The 24,721-nt window shown below is 44.7% G+C and overlaps 1 protein-coding gene across 1 annotated transcript in view; it reads right to left on the bottom strand.

Annotated features, from left to right (window-relative positions):
- Positions 1-24,721, bottom strand: part of LOC112220588 (protocadherin Fat 2) — an 86,832-nt gene that overhangs the window by 50,387 nt on the left and 11,724 nt on the right. Inside the window, exons 2-11 of the mRNA XM_042303432.1 lie at positions 22,125-24,721; positions 21,000-21,311; positions 13,004-13,062; positions 12,639-12,749; positions 8,340-8,549; positions 7,831-8,038; positions 1,483-1,622; positions 902-1,177; positions 471-681; positions 24-210 (exon numbers count right to left, since the gene is read on the bottom strand). The exon at positions 22,125-24,721 is cut by the window's right edge and continues 697 nt beyond it. Coding sequence (XP_042159366.1) covers positions 24-210; positions 471-681; positions 902-1,177; positions 1,483-1,622; positions 7,831-8,038; positions 8,340-8,549; positions 12,639-12,749; positions 13,004-13,062; positions 21,000-21,311; positions 22,125-24,721 — 4,311 coding nt within the window. The remainder of the gene's footprint in view (positions 1-23; positions 211-470; positions 682-901; positions 1,178-1,482; positions 1,623-7,830; positions 8,039-8,339; positions 8,550-12,638; positions 12,750-13,003; positions 13,063-20,999; positions 21,312-22,124) is intronic.

The following is a 24,721-nucleotide window of genomic DNA, read 5'->3' as shown; positions in this document are numbered from 1 at the left end:
TACTACTTTATATACATATTAACCTGGGAGGGGTTCTGTCTGAGAGCAGGACGGTGATGGAGACAGAACAGAGATCGCTGTGCTGGGGAAAACCCTGGTCTGTGGCCTTCACTGTCAGATGAAACTGCTCCTGGGGTAGGCTGTCCAGAGGTTTGGCGATAGTGATACTCCCCAGCTTGCCATCAATGTCAAAGGTGTTGTCCACATTCCCTGGAAAGATGAACAATGACCAAATAAAAATGAACAAATTATTTTACAAACATATTTTTGGTGTATATAATGTTTTAAATTGTCAACACATTTGCCTGTATGTGAGGGTAAAGTACAAATCTATCTCAAATAATGATTTTATAATAGAATATACTTCTTTATTCTTAAAGAATGCTAAAAATAGATTATCATGCTTGAAGAACATTCACAATTCAAATCCATCATAATCTACCCCCCATAATCTCTGATCTGTGTTGTACCTGAGTGAAGGGAGTAAATAATCTGAGCGTTGCTCCCCATGTCCTTATCCACAGCCTTGACACGCAGCACCTCTGTCCCAGCCGCAGCCAGATTGGTGATAGTGCCCTCATAGCCGGCCGCCAGGAAGGCAGGAGAGTGGTCGTTGCAGTCCTCCACATAAACCACTGCCTTCACAAAGTTTCTTTTCACTGGGATCTCCTGATCTCGAACCTACGGAGTAAAATGAGATGGTGAGAGCGGGACAGTGGGGGACCTTAACTTCATCCAAATTCAAGCTCCTAGATAACCAGAAAAAAATGATTGCTGTAATCTGACAGAGATTACATTGTAGAACTGTTATGATAGATACGCTGTACTTTAGATCCTCCATGTTTTCAAATGGTAAGGGAGATGAAAAGGAGACATGACTAAAAAACATCAACAACATTACCATCACAATGAGGGTGTGCACAGAAAGCTTCTCACGGTCCAACTGCTCAGTCATGACCAGAACACCACTCTTAGGGTCCAGATGGAGGCTCTTCAGGCTGTCTGGATGGACACTGCTGTGGAGCGAGTAGATGAGTTTGCTGTTGCTGTCTTGGTCCTGAGCAGAGATGTGGAGGATGTCCTTCCGTGGAGAGGTGTCTTCCGGTACTCTGACTTCGTAGATGGACGTCATGAACTTGGGTCGATGCTCGTTCATGTCCAGCACCTGGATATATGCCTAGGAGACAGACAGACAGACAGACAGACAGACAGACAGACAGACAGACAGACAGACAGACAGACAGACAGACAGACAGACAGACAGACAGACAGACAGACAGACAGACAGACAGACAGACAGACAGACAGACAGACAGACAGACAGACAGACAGACAGACAGACAGACAGACAGACAGACAGACAGACAGACAGACAGACAGACAGACAGACAGACAGACAGACAGACAGACAGACAGAGCAACTTAATCTAAAGTTTTACTATAATACCTACTAATTTACTATGTATTTCATGTGTGTATCACCTGTGTGGTTGCGACCTGATGCCCGTCTGTAACCTGTACAGTCAGATTATAGTTGGACTTCTTCCCTGCATCCAGAGGCCTGGCGATCACGATGCTGCCTGTGTTCCTCTCAATGTCAAAGTCCTGCTCCTCATCGCCGCCTGGGAAAAACACAACAGATAGGAGACGGTATAAATAAATCAATATCATTCAATCACCCCATACAACGACAGTTTGAAGTTTGACAGTTCGAAATTTTGACCGTTGAAAGGCCTCAATGGAAGCCTACCTAGAGCCCCTCAGGATGTTTGGCTTCATATGTGTCTGTCACTGAGACTGACCCCAATAGCCTTATGGGAGGAGTGAGTGAAAGCCCATATGGCAGTTGTGACACACAGGTGTGTCATCCAGAACCATAATGACTTGGCTGTGATTGGAGGATCATTCTTTGTACAGATGGACGTGTGGGCAGCTGTTTGGAGCGTCCACTGGAAATGGAGTTTGCCCAGTCGGGACAGTTGGAAAGACAAGAACACCAACAAAACATTCCAAAAAAATGACTATTTCACCGCTTTGAATGATGGCCATCGCCCCAAATGAGTGTGTGTGAATATGGAATATGAGCTAAGAGGCCCTCCTCTCACTGAACATGGCCACAAACACACGTACTGTGTTGCACCCTCAACAGTTAAGAAGTACTACTTCCTGTGCATACTACTTCCTGTGCATACTACTTCCTGTGCATACTACTTCCTGTGCATACTACACCTCATTTTACTGAGAGCAAAAAGCCAACAATCTGCCAGTATGGGGCCAACGAACCCCCGTCATCCTCACATGTTCAGCCATGTATGTATTCATGACAGAAAACAAGGTTGCAGAAAAGGGTCCCCCCCCCCCGTGTCCAAGTATACCAGAATAAGTGTAACACAATTGTTTTAAGGGGAAACATTTGGCAGCGACACACTTTCAACAGACGCCGTGAACAGTAGGGGTAAAGCTCATGCTTGTTCAGCCAGATGGTGTTTATTAAGAAATAAATGCACCTTTTCAAGGCTCACATGACTCCATTTTAAACAAGCATGGCCTTTTATTATTACCAGTGAGACTACATGAAAATAGGGAATTTTGAAAATGTCACTTCTCCCACAAAATGTTGAGCATTATTGAACAATTAATCATATGTTTAGATTTCTAGTTGGTGCTTTTGCAACATTTGAAAAAAACTCAGGTTGATGTTTATTGGCATGAATCTTCCCACTGGGCACAGATGTCAATTCAACGTCCATTCCAAATTGCCAGCAGCATACCACCTTGCATACCACACTGTATACTACCCAGCTTACCACCCTGCATACCACACTGTATACTACCCAGCATACCACACTGTATACTACCCAGCTTACCACCCTGCATACCACACTGTATACTACCCAGCATACCACCCTGCATACCACACTGTATACTACCCAGCATACCACCCTGCATACCACACTGTATACTACCCAGCATACCACCCTGCATACCACACTGTATACTACCCAGCATACCACCTTGCATACCACACTGCATACCACACTGCATACCACACTGTATACTACCCAGCATACCACCCTGCATACCACACTGTATACTACCCAGCATACCACCTTGCATACCACACTGTATACTACCCAGCATACCACCCTGCATACCACACTGTATACTACCCAGCATACCACCCTGCATACCACACTGTATACTACCCAGCATACCACCCTGCATACCACACTGTATACTACCCAGCATACCACCCTGCATACCACACTGTATACTACCCAGCATACCACCCTGCATACCACACCACACTGTATACTACCCAGCATACCACCCTGCATACCACACTGTATACTACCCAGCATACCACCCTGCATACCACACTGTATACTACCCAGCATACCACCCTGCATACCACACTGTATACTACCCAGCATACCACCCTGCATACCACTGCTGACTTGCTTCTGAAGCTAAGCAGGGTTGGTCCTGGTCAGTTCCTGCATGGGAGACCAGATGATGCTGGAAGTGGTGTTGGTGGGCCAGTAGGAGGCACTCTTTCCTCTGGTCTAAAAAATATCCCAATGTCCCAGGGCAGTGAATTGGGGACATTGCCCTGTGTAGGGTGCCATCTTTTGGATGGGACGTTAAACGGGTGTCCTGACTCTCTGGGGTCATTAAAGATCCCATGGCACTTATTGTAAGAGTAGGGGTGTTAACCCCGGTGTCCTGGCTAAATTCCCAATCTGTCCCTCAAACCATCACGGCCACCTAATAATCCCCAGTTTACAATTGGCTCATTCATCCCCCTCCTCTCCCCTGTAACTATTCCCAAGGTCGTTGCTGCAAATGAGAATGTGTTCTCAGTCAACTTACCTGGTAAAATAATGGATTAAAAAAATGGTTAAATGTAATTTCAGTGAAATGACGTGGAAACAACATTGTTTCAACTAGTGTGTGCCCAGTGGGTTGTTAAACTTTTTGTCTTAATTTGAGGTTAGGGTTAGGCATTAGCAGTGTGGTTAAGGTTAGGTTTAAAATCAGATTTTATGACTTTGTGGCTGTGCCAGCTAGTGACCACTCTGCAAAGCTGCCTGTAGAACAAGATTCATGATGAAAAATGCTAACCTGTGGAAAAATCAAACATCCAAAGTATTCAATGCCCAGATAAATAAATATTGCCAGACGGTTTGAAAGAAAAATCATAGATTGCTTAAATATATAATGGGTTGAAAAGCAGCTGTCACAGTCAAAGAACAAGTCATATGAAAAGCTGGAAAGCTGAGGTCAACACATTAGAATTGCATTGGCTGCCACATTTAGCCAGCAAGTTCTTTTCAAGACACTAAAGTGCTTCGGTTAATGTACAGAATCAGTCAAAAGTTTGGACACACGAATTCATTCAAGAGGTTTTTCTTTACTTTTTAAAACTATTTTCTACATTGTAGAAAAAAAGTGAAGACATCAAAACTATGAAATAGCACATATGGAATTATGTAGTAACCAAAAAAAGTGTTAAACAAAATATATTTTCTATTTGAGATTCAAAGTTCATTAGAGTTAATTGCACCTCCGATTGCAGCACAAATAAAGCTCCAGCAACAGACATATGTCAACATCAACTGTTCAGAGGAGACTCTGTAAATCAGGCCTTCTGGGTCTAATTGCTGCAATGAAACCACTACTAAAGGACACCAATAATAATAAGAGACTTTCTTGGTCCAAGAAACACGAGCAATGGACAGTAGACTTGTGTAAATCTGTCCTTTAGTCTGATGAGTCCAAAATGGAAATTTTTGGTTCCAACCACCGTGTCTTTGTGAGATGCAGAGTAGGTGAACGGATGATCTCCGCATGTGTGAATCCCACCGTGAAGCATGGAGGAGGAGGTGTGATGGTGTGGGGGTGCTTTGCTGGTGACACTGTCAGTGACTTATATATTTTAGATTCTTCAAAGTAGCCACCCTTTGCCTTGATGACAGCTTTGCACACTCTTGGCATTCTCTCAACCAGCTTCACCTGGAATGCTTTTCCAACAGTCTTGAAGGAATTCCCAAATACTGTATGCTGACCACTTGTTGGCTGCTTTTCCTTCACTCTGCGGTCCAACTCATCCCAAACCATCACAATTGGGTTGATGTTGGGTGAATGTGGAGGCCAGGTCATCTGATGCAGCAACCCATCACTCTCCTTCTTGGTCAAATAGCCCTTACATAGCCTGGAGGTGTGTTGGGTCATTGTCCTGTTGAAAAACAAATGATTTTTGCACTAAACTCAAACCAGATGGGATTGCTTATCGCTGCAGAATGTTGTGGTAGCCATGTTGGTAAAGTGTGCCTTGAATTCTAAATAAATCACTGACAGTGTCACCAGCAAAGCACCTCCTCCTCCATGCTTCACGGTGGGAACTACACAGGCGGAGATCATCCGTTCACCTACTCTGCATCTCACAAAGACACAGCGGTTGGAAACAAAAATCTCAAATTTTAACTGATCTAATGTCCATTGCTTCCAACGTTTCTTGGCCCAAGTAAGTATTTTCTTCTGATCGGTGTCCGTTAGTAGAGATTTCTTTGCAGCAATTTGACCATGGATTCCTGATTCACGCAGTTTCCTCTGAACAGCTGATGTTGAGATGTGTCTGTTGCATGAACTATGTGAAGCATTTATTTGGGCTCCAGTTCACTCTAATGAACTTATCCTCTGCAGCAGAGGTAACTCTGGGTCTTCCTTTCCTGTGGCGGTCCTCATGAGAGCCAGTTTCATCATAGCGCTTGATGGTTTTTGCGACTGCACTTGAAGAAACTTCCGGATGTACAGACCTTCATGTCTTAAAGTAATGATGGACTGTCATTTCTCTTGGCTTATTTGAGCTGTTCTTGTCATAATATGGACTTTGTCTTTTACCAAATAAGGATATATTCTGTATACCACCCTTACCTTGTCACAACACAACTGATTGGCTCAAATGCATTAAGAAGTAAAGAAATTCCACAAATGACCTTTCAACAAGGCAGACCTGTTAATTGAAATGCATTCCAGGTGACTACCTCATGAAGCTGGTTGAGAGAATGCCAAGAGTGTGCAAAGTGTGCAAAGCTGTCACTCTGGTTACTACATGATTCCATATGTGATATTTCATCATTTTGATGTCTGAATGCTATGTGGAAAATAGCAAAAATAAAGAAAAAATCTTATTTTTAGTTAATCCAAGTTCATTTCATTGTCAAAGAGCTAGATGAATACTTTAGCAAAGGGTCAACAACGTGTTCTGCCACTTGGCCACGTGAGGCAGATCATCCATCAGAGTTAGGCTCTACCTATCCTGTCGTGTCCTGGACCTTCATCTGAGGAAATCTGGCTTTGTTCCCCTCGTGCTGGCGTGTAGGGCGCACACACACACACACACACACACACACACACACACACACACACACACACACACACACACACACACACACAAACTGGGCCCCTGCCCCTCGCTGAGGTCTTATCTGCCACACCGAGACCAGGCCTGCTGCTCAGTTCAACAACAGAGTGACATAAACTCAATCTACCATTATAGTTTACATGGTGCACAGAAAAACACACAGCGCACAGCAAAACACACAGCAAAACACACAGCGCACAGCAAAACACACAGCAAAACACACAGCGCACAGCAAAACTCACAGCGCACAGCAAAACACACAGCAAAACACACAGCGCACAGCAAAACACACAGCGCACAGCAAAACACACAGCAAAAAACACACAGCGCACAGCAAAACACACAGCAAAACACACAGCGCACAGCAAAACTCACAGCGCACAGCAAAACACACAGCGCACAGCAAAACTCACAGCGTACAGCAAAACTCACAGCGCACAGCAAAACACACAGCGCACAGCAAAACTCACAGCGCACAGCAAAACACACAGCGCACAGCAAAACACACAGCAAAACACACAGCGCACAGCAAAACACACAGCAAAACACACAGCGCACAGCAAAACTCACAGCGCACAGCAAAACACACAGCAAAACACACAGCGCACAGCAAAACACACAGCAAAACACACAGCGCACAGCAAAACACACAGCGCACAGCAAAACACACAGCAAAACACACAGCGCACAGCAAAACACACAGCAAAACACACAGCGCACAGCAAAACACACAGCAAAACACACAGCGCACAGCTCCATGCCAGATTCTCATCATCAATAAAAGTCTCTTTTCCTTCACAGTCCATTTGCAGTCTTTGATTGGTCACGTTTTGACTTGCCTTTATGTACGTTCCATAAATGTGTGAAATGTTGACAGATCCTTTTGACTCATTCCGTTTGGTCAGTTTAATAAAACAACTACTCTACACAGTAACTTTACTCTAAGTCTTTATTGTGTCAACTAATATAACTTTTGCTAGAAAAACATTAAATTTCACACATCTGATCATATTTTCCAGGATGTTAGTTTGTATAAAATAGGCTGTAATTCTACACACTAAAGAAACACTGTACTTATGCATGGTCCATATCATCAACACACAACATACTGCACATCTACACACATCACTTTAAACACATCTAGCCACTTTAAACAATGCCACTTTATGTAATGTTTACATGCCCGACATTACTCATCTCATATGTATATACGGTACTCTATACCATCTACTGCATCTTGCCTATGCCGCTCGACCAACACTCATCCATGTATTTATATGTACATATTCTTATTCATTCCTTTACACTCGCACTAACATCTGCTAACCAAGTGTTTGTGACCAATAAAAATTTGCTTTGCTTTGATTTGATTTGACGTCAGAGTTACTGATGTTAGTCCTCACCTGTGATGTCATACCACAGTAGCCTCTGTGTCTCCGTGAAGATGATCCCCACCATGTGAGTGACAGGATCCGTCTCCATGACAGCGAAGGGGAAGTGTGGCTCGTCAAACGTCAGCGGATCGGAGGTGGGCTTCGGCTTGGGGATCCACTCTACGTCGAGGCGGACTGTCGACGATCTCACCGGACTCCCATGATCCTCTGCTTTGATCTGACAGAGGGAATGGATGGGATGGAGAGACAATGCTAATGTTATTGCGCTGGGGTGTGGATCTTTGTGTTACTCATCACACTACATGAGAACATGACAGGGTTGGTGTTCATCACAATGGTGTTCACATGCATCTTCACATGCACGTTTACACTCTACATGTGGACGAGAATCATGAAAGAAGATGCGGTTGTTTTTGTTTTGGAATAGCAGGTGTCCTAAAGAGTGCTCCACCATTGCGTGTGGTTGTGAAAAGCAGAAGAATCTGTGGAACATGTTAACTATGGGGTTGTCCACGTACCGTGAGGATGCTGTAGTTGCCTGCTGTAAAGTCCCCATGTGCCGTCACTACCCCAGTGTCTGGAAGGATCTCAAACCTCTCGTCCTGGTTGTCCTGGAGACTGAAGGTGACTTCAGCATTGGGCCCTTCATCGTCGTCCTGGGCAACCATCCGATACACCTCCGCCTGTGGTTCCGCCCCCTGACCCCTATGTTGCTCAGGTAGTTTGACCTGGAACCAATCAATGAATTAATCAGTCACATTTATTTATAAAAGCCCATTATTACATCAGCAGCTGACACAAAGTGCTTTAATAGTAAGTAGGGCTGAATGGCATCCTATTCCCTAATTAGTGCACTAATTTTAACCAGATATGGTCCAAGTCAAAAGTAGTGCACAATGGCTGCGTTTAAACAAGCCAGCCAAATTCAGATATACAGTGCCTTGCAAAACTATTTATTCCCCTTGGCGGTTTTCCTGCTTTGTTGCATTACAACCTCTAATTTAAATTGATTTTTAATTTGGATTTCATGTAATGGACAAACACAAAATAGTCCAAATTGGTGAAGTGAAATGAAGAAAAAAAAAAATGTCAAAAAATTCTAAAAAAATAAATAAATAATGGAAAAGTGGTGAGTGCATATGTATTTACCCCCTTTGCTATGAAGCCCCTAAATAAGATCTGGTGCAACCAATTACCTTCAGTAGTCATATATTTAGTTAAATAAAGTCCTCCTGTGTGAAATCTAAGTGTCACATGATCTGTCACATGATCTCAGTATATATACACCTGTTCTGAAAGGCTCCAGAGTCTGCAACACCACTAAGCAAGTGACACCATGAAGACCAAGGAGTTCTCCAAACAGGTCAGGGACAAAGTTGTGGAGAAGTACAGATCAGGGTTGGGTTATAAAAAAATATCCAAAACTTTGAACATCCCACAGAGCACCATTAAATACATTATTAAAAAATGGAAAGAATATGGCACCACAACAAACCTGCCAAGAGAGGGCCGCCCACCAAAACTCATGGACCAGGCAAGGAGGGCATTAATCAGAAAGGCAACAAAGATACAAAATATAACCCCGAAGGAGCTGCAAAGCTCCACAGCGGAGATTGGAGTATCTGTCCATTGGACCACTTTAAGCCATACACTCCACTGAGTTGGGCTTTACGGAAGAGTGGACAGAAATATAGCCATTGCTTAAAGAAAAAAATAAACAAACACGTTTGGTGTTCGCCAAAAGGTATGTGGGAGACTCCCCAAATATATGGAAGAAGGTACTCTGGTCAGATGAGACTAAAATTGAGGTTTTGGCTATCAAGGAAAAAGCTATGTCTGGCACAAACCCAACACCTCTCATCACCCCGAGAGCACCATCCCATGTTTTTCATCGGCAGGGACTGGGAAACTGGTCAGAATTGAAAGAACGATGGATGGTGCTAAATACAGGGAAATTCTTGAGGGAAACCTGTTTCAGTCTTCCAGAGATTTGAGACTGGGACAGAGGTTCACCTTCCAGCAAAATAATGGCCCTACACATACACAAAATAAGAAAAAGCAACATTCAAATGTTTTAATGTTTTAACATTGAAATGTCTTGGAATGGCCTAGTCAAAGCCAAGACCTCAATCCAATTGAGAATCTGCGGTATGACTTAAAAATTGCCGTACCCCAGCGAAACCCATCCAACTTGAAGAATGGGCAAAAATCCCAGTGGCTAGATGTGCCAAGCTTATAGAAACATACCCCAAGAGACTTGCAGCTGTAATTGCTGCAAAAGGTGGCTCTACAAAGTATTGACTTTCGGGGGAGTGAATAGCTATGCTATAAAAAAAATGGCATCTTCAAAGTGGTAGGCGTGTTGTGTAAATCAAATGATATAACCCCCCCAAAAAAGTTGTAAGGCAACAAAATAGGAAAAATGAAAAATGAATACTTTCGCAAGCCACCGGTCAAAAGCTTCGACACAACTCAGAACACCTCCTCATTCAAGGGTTTTTCTTTATTTTTACTATTTTCTACATTGTAGAATAATAGTGAAGACATCCAAACGATGAAATAGCACATATGGAATCATGTAGTAACCAAAAAAGTGTTAAATCTAAATATATTTTTATTTTAGATTCTTCAAAGTAGCCACCCTTTTAGGCTCCCGAGTGGCGCTGTGGTCTGAGGCACTGCATCTCAGTGCAAGAGGTGTCACTGCAGGCCCTGGTTTGAATCCAGACTGCATCACATCCGGCCGTGATTGGGAGTCCCATAGGGCGGGGCACAATTGGCCCAGCGTCATCTGGGTTTGGCCGGGGTAGACCGTCATTGTAAATAAGAATTTGTTCTTAACTGACTTGCCTAGTTAAATAAAGGTTAAATAAAAATTGATATTAAAAAGTTTGCCTTGATGACAGCTTTGCACACTCTTGTAGTTCTCTTAACCAGCATCATGCGTAGTCACCTGGAATGCAATTAAATTAACAAGTGTGCCTTGTTAAAAGTTAATTTGTAGAATTTCTTTCCTTCTTAATGCGTTTAAGCCAATCAGTTGAATTGTGACAAGGTAGGGTTGGTATACAGAAGATAGCCCTGGGGGGCAGAAGGGGGGGGGTTCACCCAGGAAGCCATACAAGCTTGAACCGCCACTGCTTTCACTAATTGGTATTTTGACTAATTAGATCAGCTCTGAAAAAAATATCTGATGTTATCGCAGTGCTAGCTCTGCCACCAGAGATTCTGGGTTCGAGCCCAGGGTCTGTCGCAGCCGGCCGCGACTGGGAGGTTCATGGGGCGACGCAAAATTGGCCTAGCGCCGTCTGGGTTAGGGAGGGTTTAGCCGGTAGGGATATCCTTGTCTCATCGCGCACTGGAGGGTCGGGCACAGTGCGCGCTGACCAGGTCGCTAGGTGCACAGTGTTTCCTCCAACACATTGGTGTGGCTTCCGGGTTGGATGCGAGCTGTGTTCCGGGTTGGATCCGAGCTAAGTTAAGAACCTTTAAGTCTTTACTGAAGACTTATCTCTTCAGTGGGTCATGTGATTGAGTGTAGTATGGCCCAGGGGTGGGAAGGTGAACGGAAAGGCTCTGGAGCAACGAACCGCCCTTGCTGTCTCTGCTTGGCCGGTTCCCCTCTTTCCACTGGGATTCTCTGCCTCTAACCCTATTACAGGGGCTGAGTCACTGGCTTACTGGGGCTCTCTCATGCCGTCCCTGGAAGGGGTGCGTCACCTGAGTGGGTTGATTCACTGATGTGGTCATCCTGTCTGGGTTGGCGCCCCCCGTTGGGTTGTACCATGGCGGAGATCTTTATGGACTATACTCAGCCTTGTCTCAGGATGGTAAGTTGGTGGTTGAAGATATCCCTCTAGTGGTGTGGGGGCTGTGCTTTGGCAAAGTGGGTGGGGTTTATCCTTCCTGTTTGGCCCTGTCCGGGGGTGTCCTCGGATGGGGCCACAGTGTCTCCTGACCCCTCCTGTCTCAGCCTCCAGTATTTATGCTGCAGTAGTTTATGTGTCGGGGGGCTAGGGTCAGTTTGTTATATCTGGAGTACTTCTTCTGTCTTATTCGGTGTCCTGTGTGAATTTAAGTGTGCTTTCTTTAATTCTCTCTTTCTTTCTTTCTCTCTCTCAGAGGACCTGAGCCCTAGGACCATGCCCCAAGACTACCTGACATGATGACTCCTTGCTGTCCCCAGTCCACCTGGCCGTGCTGCTGCTCCAGTTTCCACTGTTCTGCCTTATTATTATTCGACCATGCTGGTCATTTATGAACATTTGAACATCTTGGCCATGTTCTGTTATAATCTCCACCCGGCAAAGCCAGGAGAGGACTGGCCACCCCACATAGCCTGGTTCCTCTCTAGGTTTCTTCCTAGGTTTTGGCCTTTCTAGGGAGTTTTTCCTAGCCACCGTGCTTCTACACCTGCATTGCTTGCTGTTTGGGGTTTTAGGCTGGGTTTCTGCACAGCACTTTGAGATATCAGCTGATGTACGAAGGGCTATATAAATACATTTGATTTGATTTGATTTAAGAAGCAGTGCGGCTTGGTTGGGTTGTGTTTCGGAGGACGCATGGCTCTCGACCTTCGTCTCTCCCGAGCCCGTACGGGAGTTGTAGCGATGAGACAAGATAGTAACTACGAACAATTGGATACCACGAAATTAGGGGGGAAAAAATAAGAAAAAGATCTGATGTTATTGGACAAAAGACAAATGAGTGGAAAAAAAGATCAGATTTGGGCTGCATGTGTAAACACAGCCTATGCAGGAAATAGGGTGCCCTTTCGGACGCTGACCCGAAACCCCAAAGAGCCAATAGAAGCAGACCTGGAAGAGCTTGTGGTTGAACTGGGGTCTGTTGTCATTCTCATCCAGCACCTGGATGATCACTGTAGAGGTGGAGCGGAGAGGAGGGGCTCCGTTGTCTGACACTATCACCTGAGAGGAGGAAGACGGGGGAAGACGGGTTAGTCTAACAGTAGGATATGGAGGATTGATTGAGACTTAAATTAAATAAAAAAAGTTTTATGTATCACAAATCACATATATTTGGTGAGAAATGTTATTTATCAAGACCACACTTGTTACGGATCATTTATAGAGTAGTTTAAGCTCTCATTTCAGGCCTTTTTAACGATCTCATAAAAAATTCACATGTTGTTTAATGACAAGCAGGTGTCTCAGTCTCCTACCTCCATACTGTGCTCAGACTGCTGTTCCCGGTCCAGAGAGGTCAGAGTGTTGATGACGCCTAAGAAAACAGAGAGGGAGAAGGAAACAGAGAGAGAAGGAAACACAGAGAGTGAAGGAAACACAGAGAGTGAAGGAAACAGAGAGAGTGAAGGAAACAGAGAGAGAAGGAAACACAGAGAGTGAAGGAAACAGCGAGAGAAGGAAACACAGAGAGTGAAGGAAACAGAGAGAGAAGGAAACACAGAGAGTGAAGGAAACAGCGAGAGAAGGAAACACAGAGAGTGAAGGAAACAGAGAGAGAAGGAAAAACAGAGAGTGAAGGAAACAGAGAGAGAAGGAAACACAGAGAGTGAAGGAAACAGCGAGAGAAGGAAACACAGAGAGTGAAGGAAACAGAGAGAGAAGGAAACACAGAGAGTGAAGGAAACAGAGAGAGAAGGAAACACAGAGAGTGAAGGAAACAGAGAGAGAAGGAAACACAGAGAGTGAAGGAAACAGAGAGAGAAGGAAACACAGAGAGTGAAGGAAACAGAGAGAGAAGGAAACACAGAGAGTGAAGGAAACAGCAAGAGAAGGAAACAGAGAGAGTGAAGGAAACAGAGAGAGAAGGAAACACAGAGAGTGAAGGAAACAGAGAGAGAAGGAAACACAGAGAGTGAAGGAAACAGAGAGAGAAGGAAACACAGAGAGTGAAGGAAACAGAGAGAGAAGGAAACACAGAGAGTGAAGGAAACAGAGAGAGAAGGAAACACAGAGAGTGAAGGAAACAGAGAGAGAAGGAAACACAGAGAGAGAAGGAAACAGCAGGAATATGGGAGAGAGAAGGAAACAGAGGGAGAAACAGAAAGAGAGAAGGAAACAGAGAGAGAAGGAAACAGAGAAAGAGGAGGAAACAGAGGGAGAAACAGAAAGAGAGAAGGAAACAGAGAGAGAGAAGTAATCAGAGAGAGAAGGAAACAGAAAGAGAGAAGGAATCAGAGAGAGAGAAGGAAACAGAGTGAGAGAAGGAATCAGAGAGAGAAGGAAACAGAGAGAGAAGGAAACACAGAGAGTGAAGGAAACAGAGAGAGAAGGAAACACAGAGAGTGAAGGAAACAGAGAGAGAAGGAAACACAGAGAGTGAAGGAAACAGCAAGAGAAGGAAACAGAGAGAGAAGGAAACCGAGAGAGAAGGAATATGGGAGAGAGAAGGAAACAGAGGGAGAAACAGAAAGAGAGAAGGAAACAGAGAGAGAAGGAAACAGAGAAAGAGGAGGAAACAGAGGGAGAAACAGAAAGAGAGAAGGAAACAGAGAGAGAGAAGTAATCAGAGAGAGAAGGAAACAGAAAGAGAGAAGGAATCAGAGAGAGAGAAGGAAACAGAGTGAGAGAAGGAATCAGAGAGAGAAGGAAACAGAAAGAGAGAAGGAATCAGAGAGAGAGAAGGAAACAGAGAAAGAGGAGGAAACAGAGGGAGAAGAAAACACAGGGAGAAATGAAAACAAGGGGAGAGAAGGAAACACAGGGAGAGAAGGAAACAGAGAGAGAGAAGAAATCAGAGAGAGAAGGAAACAGGGAGAGAAGGAAACACAGGGAGAGAAGGAAACAGAGAGAGAAGAAATCAGAGAGAGAAGGAAACAGGGAGAGAAGGAAACAGAGAGAGAGAATGAAAAAGATAGAGAAGGAAACAGATAGAAGGAAACAGAAGGAGAAGGTAACAGAGTGAGAAGAAAACAGAGAGAGAGAAGGAAACAGATAGAGAGGGAAACAGATAGAAGGAAACAGAGTGAGAAGGTAACAGAGTGAGAAGAAAACAGAGAGAGAAGGAAACAGAGAGAGAGAAGGAAACACAGAGAGAGAAAAGGAAACAGAGGGAGAGAAGGAAACAGAGGGAGAGAAGGAAACAGAGAGAGAAAAGGAAACAGAGAAAGAGAAGGAAACAGAGGAAGAGAGAAGGAAACACAGAGAGAGAAAAGGAAACAGTGTGTGTTTTTTTTACGCTTCTCAAAAGGCACCAAGTTAGTGGAATGACCCAGCACACCTGTCACTGTCTGAGCCCCATGCAGCTGGTTAACTCTTCTGTCTTCCCACAACCCCGTCTGTTTATTAACAGTGTTTATTTGTCTTCATGGTCTAAACAAAGAAACCTCTGAGAACTTTCTAGATCCTGTTATTGTTTATAAATTACTCAACGTTTTAGGACTGTGGATACTTTAATAGTATAACGTGTGTTGCAGGAGTTGGCCAATACAAAAGAGTGGTCACGTGCTGGCACAGCCAGAAAATCATAAAATCAGATTTGAACCCTAATGCCTAACCATAACCTTAACCACAACGCTAACCCTAATGATGACCTTAAATTAAGACCAAAAAGTAAATGTTTGTTTTCATGAATGTTGACTTTACAGCTGGCCTGCCTAAGGGAAAATCGCTCAGTTCTGCCTCCAGGACAAGTCTTATGACAATAAACGTCAACCTGCTACAATCTGACTAGGTATCCCCCTTTCCCCCTTTCCCTCCCCCTTTCCCCCTTTCCCTTCCCCTTTCCCCTTTCCCATTTCCCCTTTCCCCCTTCCCATTTCCCCTTTTCCCCTTTCCCCTTTCCCCTTTCCATTTCCCCTTTCCCCTTTCCCATTTCCCCTTTCCCCTTTCCCATTTCCCCTTTTCCCTTTCCTCTTTCCCCTTTCCTGTCCCTTTCCCATTTCCCCTTTCCCCTTTCCCCCTTTCCCTTCCCCTTTCCCCTTTCCCATTTCCCCCTTCCCCTTTCCCCTTTTCCCCTTTCCCCCTTCCCATTTCCCCTTTCCCCCTTTCCCCTTTCCATTTCCCCTTCCCATTTCCCCTTTCCCCCTTTCCCCTTTCCCCCTTCCCATTTCCCCTTTCCCCCTTTCCCCTTTCCATTTCCCCTTCCCATTTCCCCTTTCCCCTTTCCCATTTCCCCTTTCCCCTTTCCCATTTCCCCTTTTCCCTTTCCTCTTTCCCCTTTCCTGTCCCTTTCCCATTTCCCCTTTCCCCTTTCCCCCTTTCCCTTCCCCTTTCCCCTTTCCCATTTCCCCCTTCCCCTTTCCCCTTTTTCCCCTTTCCCCCTTCCCATTTCCCCTTTCCCCCTTTCCCCTTTCCATTTCCCCTTCCCATTTCCCCTTTCCCCTTTCCCATTTCCCCCTTCCCCTTTCCCCTTTTCCCCTTTCCCCCTTCCCATTTCCCCTTTCCCCTTTCCCCTTTCCATTTCCCCTTCCCCTTCCCCTTTCCCCCTTTCCCCTTTCCCCCTTTCCCATTTCCCCTTTCCCCTTACCCAATCTATCCACTGATACACTATCCACTACTGTGTTGTCATTTGGTAAAGATTTCCCATTCTGCTCCTGTTCGTTTAACAGGTCAATTCTCCTGCCAAATTAAAGGGTCTATGAGATCAGAAAACCTGACAAAACAGGTTACATGACTGGTTTGGCACTTTTCAACCGTGTTGAAATCTGGGTGAGGTTGTCTGTTTCACAGCCTGAGTTGATGTCAGAGTAGTGGCCTACAGACTAAACATGCCTGAGTTGATATCAGAGTAGTGGCCTGCAGACTAAACATGCCTGAGTTGATATCAGAGTAGTGGCCTGCAGACTAAACATGCCTGAGTTGATATCAGAGTAGTGGCCTACAGACTAAACATGCCTGAGTTGATATCAGAGTAGTGGCCTGCAGACTAAACATGCCTGAGTTGATATCAGAGTAGTGGCCTGCAGACTAAACATGCCTGAGTTGATATCAGAGTAGTGGCCTACAGACTAAACATGCCTGAGTTGATATCAGAGTAGTGGCCTACAGACTAAACATGCCTGAGTTGATATCAGAGTAGTGGCCTACAGACTAAACATGCCTGAGTTGATATCAGAGTAGTGGCCTACAGACTAAACATGCCTGAGAAACATTAGTTTAGTTCACCACTCGACTGCCCCAAGTGATACCACAGGGACTGATTACCATGCAAGAGTGTGTGTGTGTGTGTGTGTGTGTGTGTGTGTGTGTGCGTGTGCGTGCGCGTGCATGTGCGTGCGTGTGTGTGTGTGTGTGTGGGTGGGGGAGGTGATCATTTAAGGGGCATTTCGCTTTTACGGCACTCAAAAACAAATCCTGCTGGGTCTTTAGCGGAGACATTATTTAGACAGGTGAGACACGTTAGGAAGCTGCTGCTTTTATCATTTAGCACAGACTTGTTGGTTTACTTCCTGTGTCTGTGTTTTTGTAATGAAGTTGTCCTTCTCTGCTAGGCCTCATTGTAAATGAGGTCTCTTGACCTCCATATGTTTTCTTCTGGGGTGGCAGGTAGCCTTAAGGTTAGAGTGTTAGTGTCTCAGTTTTTGTCCCAGTGCAGACAAGGTGAAAAGCTTTCTCTGTGCCCTGGAGCAAGGCACTTAACCCAATTGCTCTTGGGGTACTTGACGATGTGACCCCACTCCCTGGGGGAGTTGGGATATGCAGAAAACAACAATTACAGGACAAATATAAGCACCCGCAAATTATTAGTATTTTCTAGTTTAGGTTTTTGTGTTTCTTCCAGCTGGTAATACAGCTACACTGCTTCTATTGAAATGTATTACTGGCTCTTATCTGACTTCCTGCTGGGACATCTCTACAGATACTGTACCTTGTGTACTTAGCTGCTACACTCCTGAATTAAGAGCTTAGTCAGACTTCTCTGAGTCATGTGTTGATCCTGTTCAGACATGAGGAGCACAGCTCATATCCTCTCAGAAATGAATCTACCATGCTGTTTGTGTGATAGAAGCTGAGGTTTCACTTCATTCATACTTTTTTATTCACCTACAGTGTATTCAGACCCCTTGACTTTTTCCAAATTGTGTTACGTTACAACCTTATTCTAAAATGGATTACATTTTTTTTTTAATCCTCATCAATCTACACACAATACCCCATAATGACATCACAATACCCCATAATGACATCACAATACCCCATAATGACATCACAATACCCCATAGTGACATCACAATACCCCATAATGACATCACAATACCCCATAATGACACCACAATACCCCATAATGACATCACAATACCCCATAATGACATCACAATACCCCATAGTGACATCACAATACCCCATAGTGACATCACAATACCCCATAGTGACATCACAATACCCCATAGTGACATCACAATACCCCATAGTGACATCACAATACCCCATAATGACAAAGCGAAAAACAGGTTTTTATAATTTTTTTCAAATTCATTCAAATGTTTTCAATTGACATAACTACTCAGACCCTTTTGCTTTGAGACTCGAAATTGAGCTCAGGTGCATCCTGTTTCCATTGATCGTCGTTGAGATGTTTCTACAACTTGACTGGAGTCCACCTGTGGTATATTCAATTGATTGGACAGGATTTGGCACCGACCTGTCTATATAAGGTCCCATAGTTGACAGTGCATGTCAGAGCAAAAACCAAGCCATGAGGTCGAAGGAATTGTCCGTAGAACTCAGAGACAGGATTGTGTCTTGGGACAGATCTAGGGAAGGGTAACAAAACATTTCTGCAGTATTGAAGGTCCCGAAAAACACAGTGGCATCTATCATTCTTAAATGGAAGAAGTTTGGAACCACCAAGACTCTTCCTAGAGCGGGCCGCCTGGCAAAACTGAGCAATCGGGGGAGAAGGGCCTTGGTCATGGAGGTAACCAAGGACCTGATGGTCACTCTGACAGAGCTCCAGAGTTCCTCTGTGGAGATGGAAGAACCTTCCAGAAGGACAACCATCTCTGCAGCACTCCACCAATCAGGCCTTTGTGGTAGAGTGGTCAGACGGAAGCCACTCCTCAGTAAAAGGCACATGACAGCCTGCTTGGAGTTTGCTAAAAGGCACCTAAAGGACTCTCAGACCATGAGAAACAAGATTCTCTGGTCTAATGTAACCAATATTGAACTCTTTGGACTGAATGCCAAGCGTCACATCTGAAGGAAACCTGTCACCATCCCTACGGTGAAGCATGGTGGTGGCAGCATCATGCTGTGGGAATGTTTTTCAGCGACAGGGACTGAGAGACTAGCCAGGATCGAGGCAAAGATGAACAGAGCAAAAATAAAAAATAAACAGTTTTTTGCTTTGTCATTATGGGGTATTGTGTGTAGATTGAAGTGTGGGGGGGGGGGTGTAATCAAGTTTAGAATAAGGCTGTAACATAACAAAATGTGGAAAAAGTCAAGGGGTCTGAATACTTTCAGAATGTAGAAGGACAAGGTCCTTGTCATAGTAATGAGTTAAAGGCCCAGTGCAGTCAAAACCCTGATTTCCTGTGTTTTATATACACTGAGTGTACATCTTCCTGATATTGAATTGCAGCCCTTTTTGCCCTAAGAACAGCCTCAGTTCGTCAGGGCATGGAGTCTACAAGGTGTCGAAAGCATTCCACAGGAATGCTGGCCCATGTTGACTCCATTGCTTCCCACAGTTGTGTCAAGTTGGCTGGATGTCCTTTGGGTGGTGGACCATTCTTGATACACATGAGAAACTATTGAGCATGAAAAACCCAGCAGCGTTGTAGTTCTTGACACACTCAAACCGGTGTGCCTGACACCTACTGCCATACCCCGTTCAAAGGCACTTAAATATTTTAACAAGTGACATCAATAAGGGACAATAGCTTTCACCTGGTTTCACCTGGATTCACCTGGTCGGTCTATGTCATGGAAAGAGCAGGTGTTCCTAATGTTTTGTACACTCCGTGTATATTTCCACACTATGAGGTTGGGATAATACTGTGAAGTTGTGAAAATGATGATACCCTTTAAGTGTTAGAGCTGTTTGAAAAGACCACCAGAAATGTCTGCCTGTTTTAGTGGGAGGAGTTTTGGCATGCCTGGTGACATCACCAGGAAGTAAATGAGTTAATAGACTAATAAAAAAAGAGAGCTGCAAACCTCTCTGCCAATAGCAGCTAGTTTTCCCCACTCAGACCACTCCCAGGTAGTCTTAGCGACACTAACCTGTCTCTTGATTACACTGGGTGTTTCTATAAAACATCTAATCTATTGTACATCTTCCAAGGCATTAATGGAGTGTCTTTTCAGCTTTAATCCTTTGGTGTTAGCCTGGGGGTAAGGAGACACACACACACACCCACACACACACACACACACACAGCCCAGCAGAGATTACAAGTCGAGGACAGACAGACTTGTAGGAGCTTGTGACGTAGAGCTAATCTGGTTGCAATTTGCCCTGTTTTCAAAGGCCCATGCTCTGTTGCTGTGTGACAGGCACTCAGCTGCAAGATGAAACTATCAGAGATTTGGGGTTTAACTTTCTGGTTGGGCAGTTGATATTTTACACTCACTCCCCTCCCAGCCCAGACATGACTGGATAATATTTTTGTACGTTTACAGGTAGAAAATAAGTGTAGTTTAAACTTGATCCGGCTTCACGTGATGTGGCACACCCTGGGTGATGCATGTGCACCTTACCGTTGACACATGTTATAATCTACCATTTTCTATTCAACTTGAGAAGCTGCCATGTTTTACACTTAAATGGTATATTGAGATGTATATTTGAAACACATGAACAAGAAAAATGGCAAAAATGTGATGTACATTTCACAAAACTGAATGGATGTTGTAGGTTGTCAAAATATGATTTACTTCCGGGTCAGTGGCGGCCACCGCAGCAGCCAGCGTCAAGGCCAGTCAGGCCACAGCAGTAATGGTTAACAAATTAACTCGTTCCCCCTGTGGTTCGGCCCTCTGCCACCCTCATTTAAGTCAGTCCATCCCTGTGAGATGGGATCCTGTGAAGCAGTGATTGTTTCCACGATTAGGTGGAGGGGAGAGAACCAGAGCCGTGGAGCCATGGATCTATCTCCATCCCTCCTATGGAATCCCCCCTCACACACCCTCCCACAGCCCCTGCCTGAAAAATATGATATGGACACAATACAGCAACCTGTATTTGGTGTTAGACTACAGAAATAAAATCACATCGGTCCGTGTTTCCTTGTGAAATGTGTCAGTTACCTGTCTTGGTGTTGATGGTGAAATACCTTCGCGGTGACTCCAACAGCTGGAAGGTGAGTTTCCCCTCAGAGGAGCTGTCCACGTCAGTAGCAGTGACCTGAACCACTGACTTGTCTTTAGGCATGTTTTCCAGGACTGAGCCGAAGTAGACCGGCTGGGACATCTGGGGAGGGTTATCATTGATGTCCAGGACTTCCACAAATATGTCTGTCCAGGTCACTAAAGGAATGGTGCCAAGGTCTTTGGCATAGACCGACAGCCAGTAGTGTGGGACGGCCTCGCGGTCCAACGTCTCAGCCGTGCGGATTACACCTGCAAAACAGAAGGAGAAATCGTTTATAATGTCATCCATCTGTATTCGCATCATTTTTTGGCTGACAGGTGTGGTGATGAACAACTTGGATAGTTAAATCATCTAGGTTTACCCCCCCCAGTTAAAACTGGAGAATACGTTGTCAAAATCTAAAAGATTATAAGTAGGAGTAAGATTCTGAAAGGGAGGCCATGTGTATCAGTGCAGGTATTCCACACTACAATGACACAGCATTGTCTATTTCTATTTGTCTATCTAATTTCCCAACAGGAGGGAGCCATGCTAATGCAATGTGATACTTTGTGAGGTCACAGGCTATCCTCTGTAAAGTAGCCAGTATGAAGGAACACGTCCCAAGCAGCCTCAGGTTATTTTAACAATGCACATCCATTTTCTTTTTTTCTTCTTTTTACCACAGGCTGTCATACCACTTCTCATCTACTGTAACAGCAATGCATTCATACTAAAGAAAATTATATCAAATAGATTTTTACTGTTATCACACACAAACACAAACACACACACAAACACACACACACAAACACACACACACACACACACACAAAACAACACACACACACAAACACACACACACACACACACACACAACACAAACACACACACAACACACACACACACACACACACACACACACACACAACACACACACACACACAAACACACAAACACACACACACACACAAACACACACACAAACACAAACACACACACAAACACACACACACACACACACAGCACACACAAACACACACAACACACACACACACACACACACACACACACACATTTACCTGTTTCCTCATCGATCATGAAAACTCCCAGGCCAGATCCATCGTGAATGTGATACCTGACAACTCCATCTTTCCCCTGGTCCCAATCTGCTGCTGTCAGCGTGAACACTGAGGTTCCCACAGGAGCGTCCTCCATCACTGAGGCCTCATAGACAAACATGGAGAAGACTGGCTTATTCAGGTTCTCATTCACATCCAGGACCTCCACCTCGATGAAACAGGAAGAGGAGAGTGACCGAGGAAGACCATGGTCAACTGCTTGAACCGTCAGGTTGTAAGACTGTCTCATCTCGAAGTCCAGTTCTTTCTCAAGGGTTAGAGATCCCGTCAACGCGTCCAGAAAAAAGGCCCCGTTCTCACTGTTCTTCAGGTTGTAGCTGACCTGTCCAGCGCTGCCCAGGTCTAAGTCGTAGCTCTCGACCCACAGTAGCACCGTCCCCAAGGGAAAGTCCTCAGGGACTTTGATGTTGTAGATCTTGGGGACGAACTTGGGAGGATTGTCGTTGATGTCCTCCAAAACGACCACCAGATCGGTCAAAGAGAAGAGCTGTGGGTCTTTTTTAGACTGATCTCTAGCCTCTACCTTCAGGTCATGTCTGGGAAAGGCTTCTCTGTCTAAACGACCAGACACCTTCACTTTTCCAGTGAGTTCATTGATCTTGAACAGATTGGTTAGCGTCAGCATCGAATATAGGATGTTTCCATTGCCCTCAGAGTCTAAATCTGTTGCGTGCATTTGGAATATCGTTGTGTCAACCTCCGTGTTCTCTGGGATGTGCACGACATACCTGGATTGGTTGAATACTGGTCGGTTGTCGTTAACATCCAATAGATTCACAGCAAGACATTTCCATGCTGAGGATTGTGGGCTTCCTAAATCATAGACAGTTACGTTCAAAATGTAGAACTCTTTGGTTTCTCGATCTAAAGGACACACAAGCATAAGCTCCCCAGACCAAATACCAATGGAGAAACACCCGTCTTCATTTCCACTTGAGATGGCATACACAAGCTTGCTGTTGAATCCGGTGTCATTATCTGAAGCCTTGAAGTGAAGGATAGTAGAATTTAAAGGGAAGTCCTCTCTGATGTCAATAGTACTCGGGATGCCAGAGTTGAACTTAGGAGAGTGGCGGTTGATGATATGAACGTCTGAGAAGGAGTCCTCATCCTGGATAGTCAACACTGGCTTTATGGATTCTTTCAGTTTGTCTGTGAGCCGTTTGAAAATCCCAGTCTCCTGACAACTGACTGTGGCTTCAATGCTCTGGTTGACGACAGTAACAGTAACAACAGAGGGATCAGAGGTATGTTTACCGTCAGTTGCTGTGATTCTGAGTCTGAACGAAGGTAATTCAGTCTCTATCGAAACTGTGGGTATCTGTCTGATCAGTGTAATGACTCCTGATACAGCATCAATGTCAAACAGTTTTTGGTCATTCCCTGACTCGATCACATATCTGAGCTGTTGTAGTTCGTCCAGGTCAACAGCAGACAGCTCTGCGATTGGCTCTCCCACCGCTAAATCTACAGGTATGGTGGCGTTGCATCCCACCTGCTCAAACAGAGGGGTGTTGTCGTTGACGTTGCTCATGGTGATCGTCACAGCGCATTCAGAAACATGACTGAAGGGACTGCCGCTGTCCGAAGCCCACACTCTGAGATGATACCACCTCTTCATCAACTCGTAGTCCAGATCCTCAGATGTAGAGATCACACCACTGATTGGGTCTATTGTGAATGGGGAAGGAGCTGAATTGGCTATGGCATAGGTCACGAAGCCATTTCGACCCCTGTCCACGTCTATTGCAGAGACTGTTAGAACGCTGCTGCCTATAGGTACATTCTCTGACAGTGTGGTTTGGTATGAGGGCTTGGTGAATGTGGGGGCGTTGTCATTTTCGTCAGTTATCTCAACGACTATATGGGTCTCGGCTTCACCGTGATTCGCTATTACGTCAAATTCATAACGAGACTTTTTCTCAAAGTCAAAGGACTCTGAGGTAACAAGTATGCCTGTTTTGGGGTTAATCTTAAATTTGTGGCTATCAGAGTTACTTTTAATGTGGAATGTAACATTCAAATGTGCTGGACTCACACTAACTCTGATCACATGTGTTTTTGGTGGTGAAAACTCACTTAGTGTGAGAATGTAAGTGTCTTCCAGAAAGCTAAACAGGCTTTGTTTACACGGAGGGATATGGATTTCTGAAACTGGAGAAACTAAAGGTGGACTGCTCTTGTCTTTAGCTTGAAGGGAGAGGTTAAATCCAGATGGGCTCTGGGACCAGTTCATTCTCTTGGTGGAGACCACTTGGAATCCATTGACTTGCAGGCTGGATGGAATAATCTCAAAATACCTCTGTGGATCCCCGCCAACAATACTAACGGACTCAACCTGTTTTACACCCGACTCTACAAGGACATCAATAGTTATCTTCTCCTCTTCGTCCTTCTGAGCCAGGACAACTGGGAGAGGTTTGATGGTGGGGCCGGTCGAAGAGACCTTTTCTATGGTCACTGTAACCCTGGCAACGTTGCCAAACTTCTGAACCCCAGATATCTTCTTGGTCCTGTCCTCGGCTAATACAGTGACA

Source organism: Oncorhynchus tshawytscha, linkage group LG21 (genome assembly GCF_018296145.1).
Source record: "Oncorhynchus tshawytscha isolate Ot180627B linkage group LG21, Otsh_v2.0, whole genome shotgun sequence".
NCBI lineage: Eukaryota > Metazoa > Chordata > Actinopteri > Salmoniformes > Salmonidae > Oncorhynchus > Oncorhynchus tshawytscha.
The sequence above is the reverse complement of the archived record's forward strand: the minus strand, read 5'-3'. Positions and strand labels throughout refer to the sequence as shown.